The sequence below is a fragment of the Hippichthys cyanospilos genome, chromosome 20 (genome assembly GCF_059441005.1).
Source record: "Hippichthys cyanospilos isolate Australia breed blue-spotted pipefish chromosome 20, RoL_Hcya_1.0, whole genome shotgun sequence".
In the NCBI taxonomy this organism is placed as follows: domain Eukaryota; kingdom Metazoa; phylum Chordata; class Actinopteri; order Syngnathiformes; family Syngnathidae; genus Hippichthys; species Hippichthys cyanospilos.
Genome location: NC_142388.1, coordinates 15746947 through 15766898, shown reverse-complemented (window position 1 = coordinate 15766898; position 19952 = coordinate 15746947). Strand labels below are relative to the sequence as shown.

Sequence of the window (19952 nt, the reverse complement as noted above, 5' to 3'; positions counted from 1 at the left end):
GGTGGAAGTTGGGCTGTGCGCTCATGAGATGTCTGATCAGATATCCAAGATGGCCACCCCTCAGGGCTGATGGGAAATGGAGTCTCAGTGTATGCAGGCAAGTATCCAAGATGGCCACCTGACGACCCCATGGGAAATGGAGTACTTTGTCTACCTAAACAGTAGTCCACGAAGCCCAAACGGCAACACAATGAATGACCTCATTGAAAATGAATTGGTTCATTAAAGGTACAGTGTGTGGAATTGTGGGAAAATTGAGATTCCTGGTAAGAGGTAAATGAATACACCAATGCATTGGCGGGGATGAATGGAATTGATTGAAGTTGGAACGGTGTGAATCGGATGAAGAAGGGCGAAGACAGAAGGTTACAATGTTTTGGGAAGAACAGTTAACTGAGGTATTATCTGCTTTATACTGACATTACGTCGTCTCAATCTTTATTTGAATTACTCAGTTCCATGTACACACTATTTTATTGATATATTGAATTTGAAAAATATGAATTTCCTTCACGACATACCCTGAGACTCCCTTTCCCATCAACCCTCAGGGGCGGCCATCTTGGATATCTGATCAGACATCTCATTCAGTTCTTCCCTTCTATCTTTGCCAGTCTTCATCCGATTCCGACCGTTCCAATTTTAATCGATTCCCCCGATGCCCGCTATTCCATTTTTACCCACAAATCAAAAATTACCCACAATTCCACTTTATCAGTTTTTCCCTTATGTCTTTGCCATCCTTCATCCGATTCCTACCGTTCCAAATTTACTTGATTCCCCCAAGTCCCGCCATTCCATGGTGGTATCCACTTTCTCCTTCCCAGAATTAAAAAATTACCCACATTTAAATTTTTTCAGTTTTTCCCTTATATCTTTGCTTCCTGCTCCGATTACCACCGTTCCAACTTTAATCGATTCCCCCGATGCCCGCCATTCCATTTTTACCCACAAATAAAAAATTACCCACAATTCCACTTTTTCAGTGTTTCCCTTATATCTTTGCCATCCTTCATCCGATTCCTACCGTTCCAACTTTAATCGATTACCCCAAGTCCCGGCATTCCATGGTGGTATCCATTTTCTTCTTCCCAGAATTCAAAATTTTCCCACAATTCCACTTTTTCGCTTATATCCTTGCCATTCTTCATCCGATTCCGACTGTTCTAACTTTAACAGATTCCCCCAATTCCCGCCATTCCACATCATTTAACACCTCTCCCTTCAGGTGTTTCACCTTCACACGCAATTTCTTCAGGAATTGCACATATTCTAGTTCATCCATCAACTTTGAATTAAAAAAAATACAATATAGTAAAACATGGTATCTTTTCTTGATTAAAATGTCAAATAACAATTGTGTGAATAATTTCTGACCTCTGCTCAGATTTGGCTATGACAAGTTGAATTGACTTTTTCATTTTTAAACAATTGAACCTCAAGAAGTCGCTGAAACTCCAGAAGCATTGAAGAATTCAATAGTCATGAGTGTCGAATTGTGGGTGAACTAATTTCTCTAAATGTTATTACTAGCTCGTTTGTTTGACCATTATGCGTAAGTCTTTCCAAGGATGTCACACATTGCACGGCGTATGGCCGAGCATCAACTTATTTAGAGCCTTCTAAGAATAAAATCAAACAATTATACTTGAGTAAATTAACATTTATTGAAGAATTTAACTGTTGTAAGCAAACATCAATGTTGAGCTGTTGCAGAAAATCGGAATGTCCCTCTTCAAGTTGTGTTCATGCTTATAAAAGATGACGTGTGGAGTTGAGGTCCAAATCAAATTTGAACTTTTTGATGTACTTGAAATTCAGCTTTCAACATCAATGACTATCTCGTTTGAATAATAAATGAAAGCTCTCCCAAAGAGATTAGGGTGCGGAAACTGCTAAAGGAGCAGCACTTTTTGTCTATTTTGTACATTAGGCCCGTATTTCTCTTTCTGCTCGATTGCAATCCCACACAATAAGAGATGTGATCCAATGCTTCGCGTGGAGAATCAGGATTTAAAAAAAAATAATCAGACAGCAAGGTACAGATAACATATGGACTATATTGAATAAGATCATCTAGCTTGTGTTAAATCTCTTTTCTCCGATCCTGGTGGTGGCGCTGTGGTCCCAACAACCACAGTCAACTTAGTCCAGGCAGCGGTACTCCTTTTCCGTTATGTTAGTCTGTCTCCATTGCACCGCTGTGCGTCTCTTTGGACACCATCAGTCTCATTAATTTTGCATGCAGCTTTTCAATCTTCTTCACATCTTGAGCCTGGTCTGTCTTGTACTGTAAACACTAAGGAGGGATAAACACAAACAATACACATGACCATTCTGAAAATCTCTGACTGCATGTATGACACCACATCCATCTTGTGTCAACGGCACAACTTTGCAGTAAACAATCTTCCCAGAAAACAGTTCATATTGTTTCTAAAGCAGGCTCTGCTTTTCCATGCTGCCTCTGACAGGTTAAATATGGTTCTGGAATTTGGTTTGGAAAACATACCGTACATACAAACTAAATGTGTGGGACAATGACTGGCAAAACATACTGAAAGTACATTCAAAAGTTTAGAGATGGTCAAATTAAGTTGAAGTGCATTTTAAGGTGATCCTGAAGATCTACCAGTATTTTTTTTGTGAGCAATATTTACAGTTATTCATTGAAATAACCCACTCTAAATTTCAATTAGGTGTAAATAAATGTGTTCTATCAACGTTTTCTTTTAGCTATGAAAAGCAAAACGTCCGTCAACATAATTCAAATAATCTTTTGGGTGTCACTTTGTGTCTTGTGTGCAGTTGAGTGAGTTACTAGTTTGTATGCCAATCGCAAATAAAAACGGATTTAATGAGACCAAAGAATCTTATTTTTTATGGTCTGAGAGTCCCAAAAAGTGTGTTTTTTGGCTAACTGTGCTGGCTTACATTGAGGAGCAATGAGGAGATGCTTCTGTCAGGCCACTTTGTCATAAAGCTCCAACTAGTGGAAGACTGCAGTGACAGTTGACTATGTAGAACTTTCTCCCATCTCCTTACTGACTCTGAAGCTCACCCACAGTAATATTTTAGTTATTTTATTAAGTTTCTCACCAAGGCTCTTCACCCAAGATTGCTCAGTTTGGTCAAGGATGATCAAGGAAGAGTTCTATTCACCCCAAACTTCATCCAACTGACGATTATGTAGGTCACTGTGCTCTTAGAACCCTGAGTGCTGCAGAAATTATTTCATAAGCTTTGCCTGAGATGTGCTTTGCCACAATTCTTTCTCTGATCGACAGTAATTGGGCATTTTTTTTCAACCTCATGATTCTCACTTTCTCTGATAAGCACTGTAAGCTGGAAAGTCTTATATAGACAGGTGTTTGTGCCTTTCCTCATTAAATCCAATCAGTTTCATTCAACACAGCCAGACTTCAATGAAAGAGCAGAACCATCTCAAGGAGTTTCAAAAGAAATGCACATCATGTGAGTTAAAGATGAACGTCACTGGGGTCTGAATACTTTGCGTATCAATAATAATATTGATACAATAATGATGGTCAATGCACACCCACGAGGCAAAACACATGATTATGAATCTTGAATCCACTGTTTATCCTTCCCAGAGGATAGCCATTCTCCCATTAGCTGGCTACTGATAATGACACCACAGCTGCTCAGGGTTAAAGTAAGAACTAATCATGACTCACCTATTTTCTGAGTTTTGTCATGTGCCGTTGGCATACATGGTTACTTGTTGTTTGCTTCAAGGCGCTTAGCGAATCTTTCATATACTGCACATTGAAGCATTAAATATAATAACTAAAAAACAAACAGTTTCTTTAGTCATTGTTTAAAAATGAAATTTCTAACCATACAACTGGTTAGGGAGTGCACGGTCTTGCAAAACTATAAAGAAAGGGAGGAAACAAAAATAGAAAAATCTTTATTTACTTAAAAATACTTTTCATTCATGATATTATATTATCCTGTTGTATCAGTTGTCTGCTTTTAATATCCTCTTATTTGTTGTTAATTGTTTTTTTATTTTTTTTATCATTATTGCCAGTATTGTGGACTTAAAGAGGTCTCCAATTTTAAAGTTCGTTATATACACTATGTATATTTGATCAACGGGGCACTTAAGTGCCAAACACTGGTTTCAGTGCTTTTACCTTACCATCTCCGACAAGTTTATCCTTAAAGAATATTTCCAAAACTGCTTGTGATATCACACTTACCACGGCATTGTCAGTCACTTTAATGCAAATTTTCCCGTCACAGTGCCTGTACTTGATAACCACTCTCGCCTAAAAAAAGAGGAACAGGCAAACAAACCCAATGAAATGAAAACATAACAGTTGTTTTCCCAAAACGAGATCGAGGGCTAAAATGGCTAGCCTGGTATTTCATTAGTAAAGCTGAATCTTACCTTCATGGGGTCCGTCAGATATAGTTTTTCAGCAGCTCGAGCAAACTCATCCCAAGTCTGAAAGTACGGCATTATTTTAGAGGCGGTGGAAAGCTTATTCGATCAAAATTGGGTATGTCGCATGAACAGCTATGCTAACTTAGTAACACCGTATCAGCAGCAACATGAAGGAATAGTAGCCAATCGGAAGAGAAGCGTGACGTAAAGTAGTTCCGGGTTATCCTTTCAAAACAAAACGAGAATTTGAGTTGAACCCCCTCACTCCCACCCCTCCATTCCCCCGAAACAATTTTTAAACGGTGGATTAAAATGTTCAACTGCATTTAGTTATTGTTAAGGTGATATGAGTTTGAATTGTGCAAATTTACAGTGAAGCAGGGACAGCTAATTTTAAAGTTAAACTCTTTTGTATAACTTTGACAGACAGAAGTCACTCTGCAAAAGGAAAACAAGAAACCACTCAGTGAAGAAGGATTGATTTGAATTGAATTAGCAAAAGTCCAACATCAAATTCTCAATTTCTATCCTTTATTCAAGATAAATTGAAGTGTGAAAATAATACATCTTAGTCTGTTTACTGCTAAGCATGACAATGAATTTGGAAAATAAACATGACAGTTTATCAATTTGGAGAGCCAGCAATAGAGCTGATGTAAGTACACAATGTGAGTCCCACAATATAAGTATGTCATATCAGCCAATACATACTTTTTTTTTAAACTATTCAAAACAATTAAAATGAATATTCAACGGATTAAAATTTAATGACAATCAAATAACCATCTAGAGGGATTCCAGGCACATTCTTGAGACAATATAGTTATATCCAAGTAACTAAAAGAAGGAAACTGATGCATCTAGCATACTATGCAATGCACATACACACATCCATTTTCTGTACCACTTATCCTCACTTGGGTCTCGGGGAAGCTGGCACCTATCTCAGCAGACTCTGAGCAGTCGTGCTGGCCTCCTATTTCTGCTTTTATCTGGAACATTTTGATTTAATTTGTAACTAATGATACATCCCCTGAGCCAAAACACACATATCATTGAATTTTTGACTAACTAAATTCAGTTGTGTGTAAAAATAACATGTTCCTCATTTTGTTTGTTCTCAGGTTCCATCAACCATGTATAAAGATGCTAGTACCCATTATCCAAGGTTCAACATATTATCGCGGCATCTGTGCCAAAAGCAGCGAGTATGCATATGTTGTCTCACATTTGCAAACTCATAACAAGTCAATAATTCATCACAGAGGTATGTCTGAGTTTTAAATCCAATATTACATGTGACTGGAACAATATGTTATTCTCATGGTAAGCAATTAGTTTTGTTAGTTTAAAGGGGATGTTCAACACATGTTTTTTTTACATCTTGCTTATATTTTTTTGAGTTTGTGAAATTTCTCTGCAGAATTCAGAGAAACATACAGGATCCCATTTGGCCTCATCACTTGCAGACACTGCAATGTAGTTTTTAAAGACACAAACGGCTACTGGGGATAGGGAAAGAGAGGAGAGTTCCTTGGATTCATATCAGACTTCAGTCCAAGAAGATGCTGCAGTGATTGCCTTTTTTTAAAACTTGAATAAATGTGCTTTTGACTCATGTTTTCTTTTTTTCTTTTTTTGGAATGGGTATCTGAATTTTAAAACAAAATGTGTGCACAGGCCATAGCAGCTAACATAGGTATTACAAAAAGGTGTTTATATTGGACCATTGTAAAATGGCAATTAAACACTTCGAGTAAAATTAACTTTGTATATAGTTATCGTTTACAGGGTTCAAAACATAACAAACGGAAATGTACAAATATGACAGCCAATGAGCACTTGACCTTTAATAATCCAGACTAGTTGATAAAAGATAATGAAAGCCAATTTAAAAGGGGGGGCATCATCAATTATATCACAGTTTATATGTTTAACACAAAAACCCATCAAGTCCTAGCCTTGTTCTCTATTACATCATAACAAATACTAGTTCTAGTTCATATATCAGCACATTTTACAGAGACACACATTTGCTTATGTTAGTTCTTACACTTTTTTGAAATTGCTTGTACCCCTTCAAACCATAATAGCCTTTTCTTATAGCGAAAAGCTTCTGGATACTGTAGCAAAGTTGGCCATTATATGTTATATACATCATTTGTGCCATTTTGAATTCCACTAAGTCATCCTAAGTAAGTAAGTAAGATCATAAGTTGTTCAAGACTCACTCCATAGCAGCAAACACTGCAACTGTCATTAATATATAATGTAAATTATATAAGACCAAGCACAGGGCCTTGTGGTATACCTATGTGGTATCTTCAGCTGAACTGATTTTTTTGTTATTACAGTAAATTGCACATACTGAGTTCTATCATCCAGGTAACTTGTTATCCATTTATATACCAGTCCTTTTAAAAAATCCATTCATACAGGATGGTCTATAGTAACAAATGTTTTATTTAAATCTATGAAAATCAAAATTGGGAATTATGTGTTATACATATTAGTCACAATTTCCTACAAAATCTCCAATATTGCCATTGAACTTGGACTCGTTCTTGAAACCATATAAATTTTCACTTATATGATACTTCTTAAAAGTGAATTTATCAATGAAATTATTAATTGTATGTGAATAGAACTTTTCTAGATTTTTTTGCCAATTGTGGTAATATTTATTTTGCTCTCCACTTTTATATTTTAGAATGACTTTTACCATTGCCATTTTGGATGGGGAAAAAAAACCCAGTTGTACGACGTATCAAGGATGTATCACAAATGTATGCAAAACGTTGTACTGTACTACATTTTCCATATTTTTTTTTACTAATGATGTATGAATATTACAACAGTCTGTCGACCGTTTTTTTAATAGTTCTATTGCACGTATTGTATTTAAGATTTCTTTTAATTACATAAATACATAACATAAACATTAGATGCATTATTTCACTCTATAATACAGTATCGCTTTGTGTATGTGTACCTGTCGGGACAAGACGTTTTCCATAATATTTTTACTGTCATATCAATATTACAATAGTCAGATGACCTTTTATTTTTTTCCAACGCTTTACAACATTTAATAGTTCTATTTCACTGCATTATGTTAATATGATATATAGTAATTACGACATAAACGTTAGACTCATTTCACCCTCTAATATAGCTTTATGTACCTGTCGGTACACATTAAGGCCTCCCTAGAAAAAATAATTACGCGCCCCCTTTTTCCTATAAAGGCAAAACCCCTCCCAGGGGGTGTGTAGTTCTTTTGGTGCCATTTTTGGAACCACACGCCCCCTGTCCAACATCCTGCAATCAGACCCATATGAATAAAACTGATTCTGATTCAGGGTCATGCCTTGCAAGCGGACCTTTGCAAAAATAAAACTGTCCACTAGAGTGAGCCATTGCATTTTTGCATGGACAGTTTTTCATTTATTTCCAGCCATAGGTTTATTTTTTTTGTTTAAAGGGATAGTTTGTTAGATTTAGACAGTTTTTCATTAACGACAGCAGGAGGTGCTGCAGCGGCTGTGTTTGTAGCTTTTGTCTGTAGCTTTAACAAACATGGCCGCCTCCAGAAAAGTGCCACCCCGCATGTAATATAATTTAATGATAATTAGACCTATGGTTATTTTGAAAACATACTGTTTGTCATTAAGAACACATTCATTTGCAAGTTTTTTTTTTTTAATTTACAATTGTTTAATTTATTCCTTTTGATAAAAAACTGTCAAAATCTTACACACTGTCCCTTTAAAAATTACAATATTCTGCTTTTATGAATTTGGAGTTTGAGTTTATTGGAAAGAAGCAATAGAACTTAACAATATCACATTTTTTCTACCCATTTGCAGGATTTCTTTCACTGTTTTGTAAGTCAGGCCATTGGTATCACTATTGCAAAAAGATGCTCACACTAGTATAAACATGGTATTATTGTATTTGTAGAATATGATTAAAATTGTAAAAATTCTCGGGGGGGGCATAATTTTACCACTTGTTGTCGACTAAGAATGACATCAAAGCTGCTTGAGACTCAAGTAACAACCAATCACGGCACAGCTAGCACAACATCACATAACTCGGAAAACAGATGAGCTGTGATAGGTCAGGGGTCAGGGTAGGGTGTCAAAATGCAGGATGAATATTGGGCACGCAAAATTACCCACAGTGTACCTTGAAACGTAATGAGCATTGATCATTGACTCAACAGATGGAAACAGATGGAGGAAAAGACCTCTTCAACAGCTTGCTGAAACATTCTGACGTCTGGGGTCACCCATGTGGGAAAACGACCTCTTCAACGGCCTTCCAAAACATTCTAACGTCTGGGGTCACCAATGTGGCAGAATGACCCGTCCAGGGTCACGCATTCTAACGTCTGGGGTCACCAATGTGGCAAGATGAAGAAACCACACGTTGCTGTGCTAGTGTACGTCTTTGTTCTTCGCATGCCATCACAAAACTCATACAACACTGTTCAAATAAGCAAAGACAAAGCCAACAGGTTCAAAGCATCAAAGGTAAATTGCAACATGCCTACTGTGTGAGAGACATGGTCCTCGTGCCCGCCATAGTCTCCTATTTCACAAACATTAAGCAATACAGTAATTAAACACTAAAAAAAAAAGTAAATATTTTCTTTTGGAAAGAAAATATGACAACGGAAACAAAATTTTTTGAGATGAATATATTTTTATTCACAATATTCATAGACGTTAATGCCCCTTTACGGTTCTACAAAAAAGTGCAAATAAATGAGTTTGGAATTCAACTGTAATAACTACCTTACAGTGTTTACGTTTCTTGCCAAAAGGTGTTTGATTTGAAAAACGGTTTAGACTACTAAGAATTGGTCAGTATTTAAGAATTTTTTTATTATTTCATAATATCTGAAAAACAATGTAAAAACAGCACAGCTCTTGAGTTTGGTTGCCAGGGGCAACCTGAGCTGCAACATCGAGCAATGCGTCACACGCGCCTTTACATGCAATGCGAAATCTAGAAATACGAGGGGGGGGGGGGGGGGGCACACACACACACACACACACACTCACACACACATACACAAGACCTTGCTCATAACTGTATTGCAATATCACTGTGAAATTTATAACTAGCATCTTTTTTTCTTTGAGTGCATTTGACAGTCAAAATTAACTTGGTGATAGAGTGGTGTTAATTTTTTTAAACACTCATTCCGTGATTTTCAGCCAGAAAATCTTATTGAGTGTATATTCTTGCCGTTAAATGAGCACAAAAGATGCATAAATAATTGAGGAGCTTACTGTATGTCCCTGAACGCAGCACTTGTTACAGCCATTGAATACTGAACTGCAGCCAACTGGTATTTGAGCGGCTTGGGGCCGCATCACATCTCCTACCGTACGTCACGAAAACCAGAGAAACACAGCGATCCCCCTTTACCACGTTCAGCGAACCAACATCAGAAGTGGAGCGGCAAAATACTAGACCATGTAGGATTAGACTGCTGCGGGTACCGATTATTTTTCGGTTTTGTTTTTTTGTACTTTTGTCGGTTTATCTATAAACGGAGCCACTAACACGCCGCCTGCCTTTTGCACATCTTTGCCTTGTATCATTGAAACCCGAACTTTGGTGAAAGCTACCAAGCAAGTTAAACGTCGTCGAAATACCAGTTTGGATATAGTCGGCGTGACAACACTTTTCACGATGAGGTAAGAAGCCACAGTTTGTGTTTAACAAACAAACAAAGACGAATGGGTGCCTTGCGATAACATGATGGAAGTTGGGAGCAGCGCAAGGACATTGCAAATAAGCTCATCGTGTTGCTTTAGGAAACGACGCTTTCTAAAGTTAATGTTACTGTCATTGGAATTTCCGAATATCCACAGCCTCGGGTATGTGGGACTGTTTTGAATATTGTTATGAAATAGTGTCAGCTTTTATACACGTCGACTGCCTTGTCAAACGCTAACTTGCTTGTGCAGCATTTTGAGTTTGGAATGGCGCGTATGCTGTTTACTGCTGCTGTTCCCAACACCACACAAGAGGAATTTTGATTGGGCGACGTGCATTTGATGCAAAATTGGATGGACACACAAACGCTCGCACACACAGTACAAAAACACAAGTCAATTGGAGTGAAATTAGTTCATCCTATCATTTTTTCTACGCACCAGCCAACATGTCCACTTCAAGGGAAATGTCCACTGAATAATGGAGGGAGGTCCAACGATAGAAAGACAAACAAGACACAGGCACATTTATAGAATGTCAAGACATTACTTCTTCAACCGGGTTGGTAATAGGATTTTCTGGAAATTTTCCAGTGGACCCGTCTCCTAAATCCACTGCAAAAGTGGCAACTCCATCCCGCACATGAAAAAATTTTGTATCCTGCATGTTTTCCAAGTTTTTCTTCAAATGATTGGCTCTTCAGGAGAATCGTAATGATCCTGATCATTTGAATCAGGTGGTTTGCAAAGCAAAGAATAGCAAAGCAAGCAAAGAATTTGAAAAACATGTAGGACACAGGACCTGGAGTAATATTAAATATTTAATAAAATATTTCCATATAAATGATGACCTTTTACCTTTGGCTATTGGCATAATTTTTTTAAATATGAGGATTTTTTTTTTTTGGTAGCAACATGTCTAACCAAGAAGGGAAACTACACCTCTCACGCTGTGGCTGCTGCATCCCTTTCATGACTTATTTTCATGGCAATTGAAGAGGACCAGCCACAAAACAATAACTAAGAAAAAAGCATACATTATCTTGGGGTATGCCAATTTATGTGTGCAACTGTGATTTTACTCAGTAGCTGATGTAAACTGTACTTCACATTGAAGAGGGTCAGAAGTTTAGTTGCCAGAGAAATATGCTCTATACATCATTAAAGTGCCATATTCATTAATGCACATGCTTCTATTTTGTACAGCAAAGCTAACATGTCCTTACAACTATGGCCTCCATCTGGCGCAAATGAGAGAATTGTGCCAGATTTCATTTGTAATTTTGCAGCAAATCCAGACTTACACGGGAGGTTAGGGGCGATGTAGAGGCGGTACGAGGGCTTTCCTTCCTGCTCTGATGTTATTGTGTAAGATGTAAAAATGGGGCCAGTGCTGAGAGCGAAGAATCATTCTCCGAGATTGGTCAAGGAAGAAAAATAACACTTTGGGGAGTTTTAGGATGAGTACTGTACAGTACACACTTTTTTTCCCCACAAATGAAGTCCAAAAGTTTGGGTGCGTCCTATAAACAAGCAGTCCCCAACCACTGGTCTGCAGCCCGGCACTGGTACGGTCCTGGTACTAGGCAACGTCAGCTGAACCTGAAATAATGATGTTTTGGAACCAATTTAGTTTAACAGTTCATTCATTTGTGCTTTGTTTTTTGTTCTGTTGAAATTCCATTTTGTAGTGAAAAGGATACTTTGGCTTTAATTGGCTTTAATCGATGACACACAAATTAGTTGGGGTCTCTGCAAAATCTGGTCCACGACTGTCTTAAGTTTAATTAAGGTTTTGTATGAAATGAATGCATTTGTAATTCATCCACCCATCCATCCATTTTCTATAGTCGCTTATCCCCACAGGGGTCACAGGCACCTATCTCAGCGGGCTTCAGGCAGTAGGCAGGGGACACCCTGAACTGGTTGACAGCCAATCGCAGGGCACACAGAGACAAACGACCAATCATGCGCCCAATCACACCTAAGGACATTTTAGTATGTCCAATTCACCCGCCATGCATGTTTTTGGGGAGTGGGAGGAAGCCAGAGTGCCCGGAGAGAACCCACGTGAGCTCGGGGAGAACATGCAAACTCCACACAGGAAGGCTGGAGCCAGGTAGATTTGAACCAGGACCTTTAAACTGTGAGGTAGACGTGCTATCCACTGCGCCACCGAGCCGCCCATTTGTAATTCAGTTGTATGAAATTATACTAAATGGACAACAACCTTCGCTGATATGAGATGCTGTTTGCTGCAAAAGGTACTGACAAAATATATCAAAATAAATATTCAACACAGTCATCGCTGACAAACTGACAGACAAGCTCCTTGCGCTTGGTCTGGCACCCCGCCTCTGGGATCTGCCGGTGAGGAAGTTCAGCACCCAGTTGAAATTAGTCTGAGTCCACAACCGCAAATCCAGCACCAGAACTGTAAGCACAGGGACACCCCATGGCTGTGTGCTGAGACCCTGCTCTTCACCGATGACTGTGTCGCCTCCCAAAACAACACCAGCATAATTAAGTATGCAGGTGACACTCCAGTCATTGGGCTGATCACTGATGGGATTGAGACAGCATACAGGAAAGAGGTGGCAGACCTTGTGGCCTGGTGTCGCAGCAAAAATCTCCACCTCAACACAGACAAAACCAAAGAACTGATCATAGACTCAAGGTGGCAGGTGGAGCTGCACAAACCGCCACCATTCATTCATGGGACAGAGGTGGATAGGGTGAATATCATGTTTGTTTGACTTGGCGGTGAAGGGTGTCAAAGTCAAGTTTATTGTCAATTTCTTCACATGTGCTTAACATACAAAGGAATCGAAATTGCGTTTCTCACTATCCTCTGCGTTTTACATGTACAATAACAAAGTGCAGGTGCGCAAGACGAGACAAACCTAAAAGCTACATACTTATCTATAGTAATGTAAAGTGCAGTATGTTTGAGCTACTTTGCCTAGTGTTGCTAAACTAACAACTAAAACTAAAAATTAAATACGAAAAACCAGGTATGGCAAGAGTACCCCAAGACAAGACATAGGTAGCAGCATATGACAGGACAATCCAACAGTACGAGACAAAGCAGGACAGCTCTGGCTGTGGTTGTCCCACTTGTGTGCATTTGAGGTAGTTGTGATAGTTCTAAGTGTAATCGCTAGTGCAATAGAAGTATAATTATAAATAAACATGGCAGCAGCAAGTCTGTGCAAATTTTGCAAGTGCATGAGTAAAGTTTGAGTTTAGGTGGGTGGCCAGCTAGGTGTTTCTTCTGGCTGGGGCTGAATGTGAGCGAGAGGAGTGGAGAGAGAGTTCAGCAGTTTCACGGGTGGGAGGGGAGTAGAGTTCAGCAGTCTCACGGCCTGGTGGATGAATCTGTTCCTGAGTCGGGTGGTGCGGGAGCGGAGGCTCCTGTACCTCTTTCCGGAGGGCAGGAGGCTGAACAGACTGTGTGCAGGGTGGCTTGTATCGGTGACAATCGTGACGGCTTTGCGGCCGAGGTGGGTGGTGTACAGGTCTTGCAGGCAGGGGAGCGGAGTACCAATAATCCTCTCAGCTGTCCTCATGATGCGTTGTAGATCCTTCCTGTTGTATTCGGTGCAGCTCCCGCCCCACACGGTGATGCAGCTGGTGAGGATGCTTTCGATGGTTCCTCTGTAGAATGTGGTTATGATGGGTGGCGCGGCACTTGCCCGCTTCAGTTTGCGCAGGAAGTAGAGACGCCGCTGTGCTTTCTTGGCCAGAGATGCAGTGTTGGTGGTCCAGGAGAGGTCATCGCTGATGTGCACCCCCAGGAACTTGGTGCTGCTCACCCTCTCTACTGCAGCACCATCGATGGTCAGTGGGGGGTGTTGGGTGCGGCCTCTCTGGAAGCTGACGACCATCTCTTTGGTCTTGCTGATGTTTAGCAGGAGGTTGTTGTCTTTACACCATCCGGTCAGAAGCTCCACCTCTTTCCTGTAGTGGATCTCGTCGCCGTTGGAGATGAGACCCACCAGTGTTGTGTCGTCAACAAACTTCACGAGGTGGTTGGAGCTGTGGGTTGCTGAGCAGTCGTGTGTTAGTAGGGTGAAGAGGGGGCTGAGCACACAGCCTTGTGGGGCCCCCGTGCTCAGGGTGATTCTGCCTGAGATGTTGTTGCCAACTCGCACCACCTGAGGCCTCTGGCTGAGGAAATCCAGCAGCCAGTTGCAGAGTGAGGTGCTGAGGCCCAGTTTGTCCAGTTTGCAGGTGAGTTGTTGGGGTATTATGGTGTTGAACGCTGAGCTGAAGTCTATGAACAGCATTCTCACATATGAGTCTTTCTTGTCCAGGTGGGTGAGTGCCGGGTGGAGGGCAGAGCAGAGTGCGTCGTCTGTGGATCGCTTTGCCCTGTAGGCGAACTGATGTGGGTCCAGGCTGGGGGGCAGGATGGATTTTATGTGTGACAGGACTAGTCGTTCAAAGCACTTCATGATGATGGGTGTCAGTGCCACCGGACGATAATCGTTGAAGCAGGATGGGGAGGATTTCTTTGGCACAGGTATGATGGTGGCAGCTTTGAAGCCTTGATGGCACAATGGCTTGCCTCAGGGAGGTGTTAATGATGTCTGTAAAAACATCTTTCAGCTCCTCTGCACAGTCTTTCAGCACCCTGCCAGGGATGTTGTCTGGACCTGCTGCTTTCCGGGTGTTGATGGCGGAGAGTGTCCTCCTCACGCTGGCAGCAGACAGGCACAGAGTTTTCATGCATGTTTAGATCCTCAAAAATGGGAAAGTGAGAGTAAATATTAATAACTAGATCTGCAAGGGCACGACTTTTAAAGTCCCTGCACTTTACGGTAGATCCGGAAAGAAGAGCATTGCTGAGAACTTTCACTTTTCTGGGATGTGACAGAGCCAATATTTTCACCGACAGCACCTTTATTCTTTGCGGCAATACTCGCCTGCCAAAAGACAAAAGTTCCAATGTCGCAATCAAGTGGCCGGGACCGTGCTAAATATTGTCCTGACAATGCAGCGCTATTGTTAGCTTAGCACATACCAGTTGTCCAAAGTTCCGCCTTTCGACAAGCCAGGTGAGTGCTCTTGCTTGGCTCTGTTTCGTATTAAAAGCTCAGCTGGCCGTGTTGAATCGCTCCCGGTGAGTACAAAATCCTCCGCTTTTTCGCCTCGTTCGCGTTCGATGCGCGCGTACCATTAAACTAAATCATCTCCAAAACATGATTTCGGGTGCAGCCCACGCGGCCCGGTACCAGTTGTTCCAAGGGGGTTGGGGACCACTGATGTAGAAGATTTAGACCATGAGTCTAAATGATACCGTCAATTTTCAGATATTTTAAAGCTTGTTCAGCTGAGTTATAAAGGTTTTGGTCACTGTGGCGCTATGCCTAATAATGGAGCACGCCAAATTTGAATTCGATCAGGTCAACAGTTTAGGACCTATTAGGAGGAATTTGGTACCTGCAAACATCCAAAAACGGTCCCAAAAGGCACATAAAAGAATGCATATCTCTGGTCCTGTACAATGTACAGTGTACATCCTAGCATATGGTGCTCCATAACTTTTTTGTAGTTCTTGAGGTCTTACAAATGCCTAACAAAGTTTCAAAGCTCTAGGTGAAACGGGCCGTGACCCAGGAGAAGTGTTCGACTCTAGGTGGCGCTAAAAATCAAATTTTTTGGAAACACCAACATACCAAATTTTACAGCAGGCCCGATGACTGTTCAAATTTTGGTGACTTTTCGTGCATGTTTAGGCCCTCAAAAATATGATTAATTTCAGAGAATAATAATAATAATAATAAAAAATAATAATGATAATAATAATCAGGAGAAGAACAATAGGGACCTCACAGCAGTTGCTGCTCGGGCCCTAATAATCTGGAGAAGAACAATCGGGACCTCGCAGCAGTCGCTGCTCAGGCCCTAATAATAATAATAATAATAATAGGGCGGCTTGATGGCGCAGTGAATAGCACGTCCACCTCACAGTTCAAAGGTCGCGGTTCAAATCCACCTGGCTCTGGCCTTCCTGCGTGGAGTTTGCATGTTCTCCCCCGAGCCCGCGTGGGTTCTCTCTGGGCACTCCGGCTTCCTCCCACTCCCCAAAAACATACATGGCAGGTGAATTGGACATACTAAAAATTGTCCTTCGGTGTGATTGGGCGCGTGATTGATTGTTCGTGTCTGTGTGCCCTGCGATTGGCTGGCAACCAGTTCAGGCTGTGTCCCGCCTACTGCCTGAAGCCAGCTGAGATAGGCGCCAGCAAGCCTGCGACCCCTGGGGATAAGCGGCTATAGAAAATGGATGGATGAATAATAATCTGAAGAATAACAATAGGGACCTGGCAGCGGTCGCTGCTCGCGCCCTAATAATAATAATAATAATAATCTGGAGAAGAACAATAGGGACCTCGCAGCAGTCGCTGCTTGGGCCCTAATCATAATAATAATAATAATCTGGAGAGGAACAATTTGGACCTTGCAGCGGTCGCTGCTCGGGCCCAAATAATGATGATCCGGAGAAGAACAATAGGGACCTCGCAGCGGTCGCTGCTTGGGCCCTAATAATAGTCCGGAGAAGAAAAATAGAGACCTCGCAGCGGTCGCTGCTCGGGCCATAATAACAATAATAATAACAATAATCAGAAGAAAAACAAGAGGGCTCTCGCAGAGGTAGCTACTCGGGCCCTAATAATATTAATAATCTGGAGAAAAACAAGAGTGCTCTTGCAGCGGTAGCGGCTCGGGCCCTAATAATAATCCGGAGAAGAACAATAGGGCTCTCGCAGCGGTAGCTGCTCGGGCCCTAATAACAACAATAATAACTAGAAAACGTGCAATTTCTGAAGAAATTGCGTGTGAAGGTCAAACCGTTGAAGGTTTGGGAGTTGAAAAGTGGAATGATGTGGAACGATTGAATGATGTGAATCTGTGAAGAAATATGAATACAAAGTTGAAAAACTGAAAAAAAGTTGAACTGTGGAATTTGAAGATGAATGAAAAACTGAAAAAAGTTGAACTGTAGAATGATGTGAATCTGTGAAAAATTATGAATCCTACTAAGTTAAAAAACTGAGAAACTGAAAAAAAACCGAATGTTTGAATCATAAAAAGTGTGGATGATCCGAAGTAAAAGCAGAAGAGAAATTACAAAGTGTTTCAACTTTGTATTATTCACAATTCTTCACTGTTTCATATCAATCCACAATCCACCTCATTCAAATCCACCTCATTCAAATGATTAGCTCATTATCAGGAGTTTAAAAATGATCCCTAATAAAACTTTTTCAGTTTTTTTACTGCTTGAAATATGAATAATACAAAGTTGAAAAACTGAAAAAAACTGAATGTATGAATCAAGCTGAGTTCACCAAGCCAGATGCTGTACTTAGGTGGAAGCAGAAGTGAGAGGTAATGAGCCGTGTAATAAAATATCCAAGATGGCCGCCCATGAGGGCAGATGGGAGTTGGAGTCTTCAGTGGTCTAAGATGGCCGCCCGATGGCATCATGGGAAATGGAGCACTTTGTGTAACTAAACTATAGGTGTCAAACTCCAGTCCTCGAGGGCTTGTATCTTGCATGTTTTTGAATCACACCATTCACTTAACATTAGGCCATTTTTACGGTAGAAAAACTTGAATTGTAGCTGAAAGTTGAACTGTGGAATAATGTTAATGTGAAGAAATATGAATAATACAATGTTGAAAAATTGAAAAAAGTTGAACTGTGGAATGATGTGAATGTGTGAAAAAATATGAATAACACAAAGTTGGAAACTGAAAAAAACCGAATGTTTGAATTATAAAAAAAATGTGTGGATGATCCGAAGTAAAAGCAGAAGAGAAAAAACAACTGTAAACGTGAAACGCGATTTGCCCGAACCGGGACACGGACATGTTGAAGATGACAACTCTACCACTGGGCCACGGGGGGGCGATGTCAACCCACACTGTGAAAGCTGTAAATAAAGAGAATGAAGTATGTTTGAACGTGAATCTGTGAAGAACTACGAATAATACAAAGTTAAAAAACTGAAAAAAGCTCAACTGTGGAATGAAAAGTAAGATGAAATGAAAGTAAGAACAGTTTGAAAAGGCTAAATTCTTTAAATATGAATAGTATAAAAAACGTGAATTGTAGGAAAACGATAATAGTTGAACCTTGAAAAAAACAAAAGCACTTCACGTGAATATGTGGAATGATAGGAAGTTTGAACGGCATGAATTGGATGAACTGGGAAGAAGTTGAAACCAAAAGAAAATACGGAATTAACTGAAAAAAAAACACTGAATGTGCAAAAAGACGCAGCCTGGGATTGAACCCATGAACATGAAGTGGGAATAGGGCACACAATACCCATGAGCCACGGAGACACAGGAAATGCGGAAACCGTTAAAGTTTAAAAATAAAGTACGAAGACCACCCCATTCACTTAACATTAGGCCATTTTTACGGTACAAAAACTTAAATTGTAGGAAAACGATGAAAAGTTGAAACTTGAAAAATAGACCCGCACTAAACATGAATATGTGGAATGATATGAAGTTCGAACGGTATGAAATGAATGAACTGGGAAAGAGTTAAAACGAACCTAAAAAACGGTCGGAATAATAAAAATAATAATAACTAGAAAATGTGCAATTTCTGAAGAAATTGCGTGTGAAGGTGAAACCGTTGAAGGTTTGGGAGTTGACAAATGGAATGATGTGGAACGATTGAATGGTGTGAATCTGTGAAGAAATATGAATACAAAGTTGAAAAACTGTAAAAAAGTTGAACTGTGGAATTTGAAAATGAATGAAAAACTGAAAAAAGTTGAACTGTAGAATGATGTGAATCTGTGAAAAATTATGAATCCTACAAAGTTGAAAAACTGAGAAACTGAAAAAAAACGAATATAAATATAATAATATAATATAAATAAATATAAATAAATATAAATAAAAATATAAATATAAATACGGAATTAACTGAAAAAAAAACACTGAATGTGCGAAAAGACGCAACCTGGGATTGAACCCATGAACATGAAGTGGGAATAGGGCACACAATACCCATGAGCCACGGAGACACAGGAAATGCGGAAACCGTTAAAGTTTAAAAATAAAGTACGAAGACCACCCCATTCACTTAACATTAGGCCATTTTTACGGTACAAAAACTTAAATTGTAGGAAAACGATGAAAAGTTGAAACTTGAAAAATAGACCCGCACTAAACATGAATATGTGGAATGATATGAAGTTCGAACGGTATGAAATGAATGAACTGGGAAAGAGTTAAAACGAACCTAAAAAACGGTCGGAATAATAAAAATAATAATAACTAGAAAATGTGCAATTTCTGAAGAAATTGCGTGTGAAGGTGAAACCGTTGAAGGTTTGGGAGTTGACAAATGGAATGATGTGGAACGATTGAATGGTGTGAATCTGTGAAGAAATATGAATACAAAGTTGAAAAACTGTAAAAAAGTTGAACTGTGGAATTTGAAAATGAATGAAAAACTGAAAAAAGTTGAACTGTAGAATGATGTGAATCTGTGAAAAATTATGAATCCTACAAAGTTGAAAAACTGAGAAACTGAAAAAAAACGAATATAAATATAATAATATAATATAAATAAATATAAATAAATATAAATAAAAATATAAATATAAATACGGAATTAACTGAAAAAAAAACACTGAATGTGCGAAAAGACGCAACCTGGGATTGAACCCATGAACATGAAGTGGGAATAGGGCACACAATACCCATGAGCCACGGAGACACAGGAAATGCGGAAACCGTTAAAGTTTAAAAATAAAGTACGA

General features: G+C 39.7%; 2 protein-coding genes across 2 annotated transcripts in view; one reads left to right on the top strand and one right to left on the bottom strand.

Annotated features, from left to right (window-relative positions):
- Positions 1–1642: 1642 nt before the first annotated feature.
- Positions 1643–4619, bottom strand: srp9 (signal recognition particle 9). The gene is made up of 3 exons (XM_088404175.1): positions 4421–4619; positions 4230–4298; positions 1643–2299 (listed from the first exon to the last, which is right to left on the bottom strand). Exons 1-3 carry the CDS (start codon positions 4490–4492, stop codon positions 2180–2182), a joined length of 261 nt encoding a protein of 86 aa, XP_088260301.1. The 5' UTR covers positions 4493–4619; the 3' UTR covers positions 1643–2179.
- Positions 4620–9781: 5162 nt separating this feature from the next.
- The window catches only part of enah (ENAH actin regulator), a 182835-nt gene continuing 172664 nt past the window's right edge, over positions 9782–19952 (top strand). The window contains exon 1 of the mRNA XM_088402654.1: positions 9782–10131. Within this exon, the coding sequence (XP_088258780.1) occupies positions 10127–10131 (5 nt within the window). The 5' untranslated portion in view covers positions 9782–10126. The remainder of the gene's footprint in view (positions 10132–19952) is intronic.

Bases quoted from the DNA above. Each gene is read 5' to 3' on its own strand.
- srp9 (XM_088404175.1), bottom strand. From the start codon at position 4,492: ATGCCGTACTTTCAGACTTGGGATGAGTTTGCTCGAGCTGCTGAAAAA. The intron at 4,299-4,420 runs GTAAGATTCAGC...CTCTTTTTTTAG, and splicing joins ATCTGACGGACCCCATGAAG to GCGAGAGTGGTTATCAAGTA. The intron at 2,300-4,229 runs GTAAGTGTGATA...ATCCCTCCTTAG, and splicing joins AAGTGACTGACAATGCCGTG to TGTTTACAGTACAAGACAGA.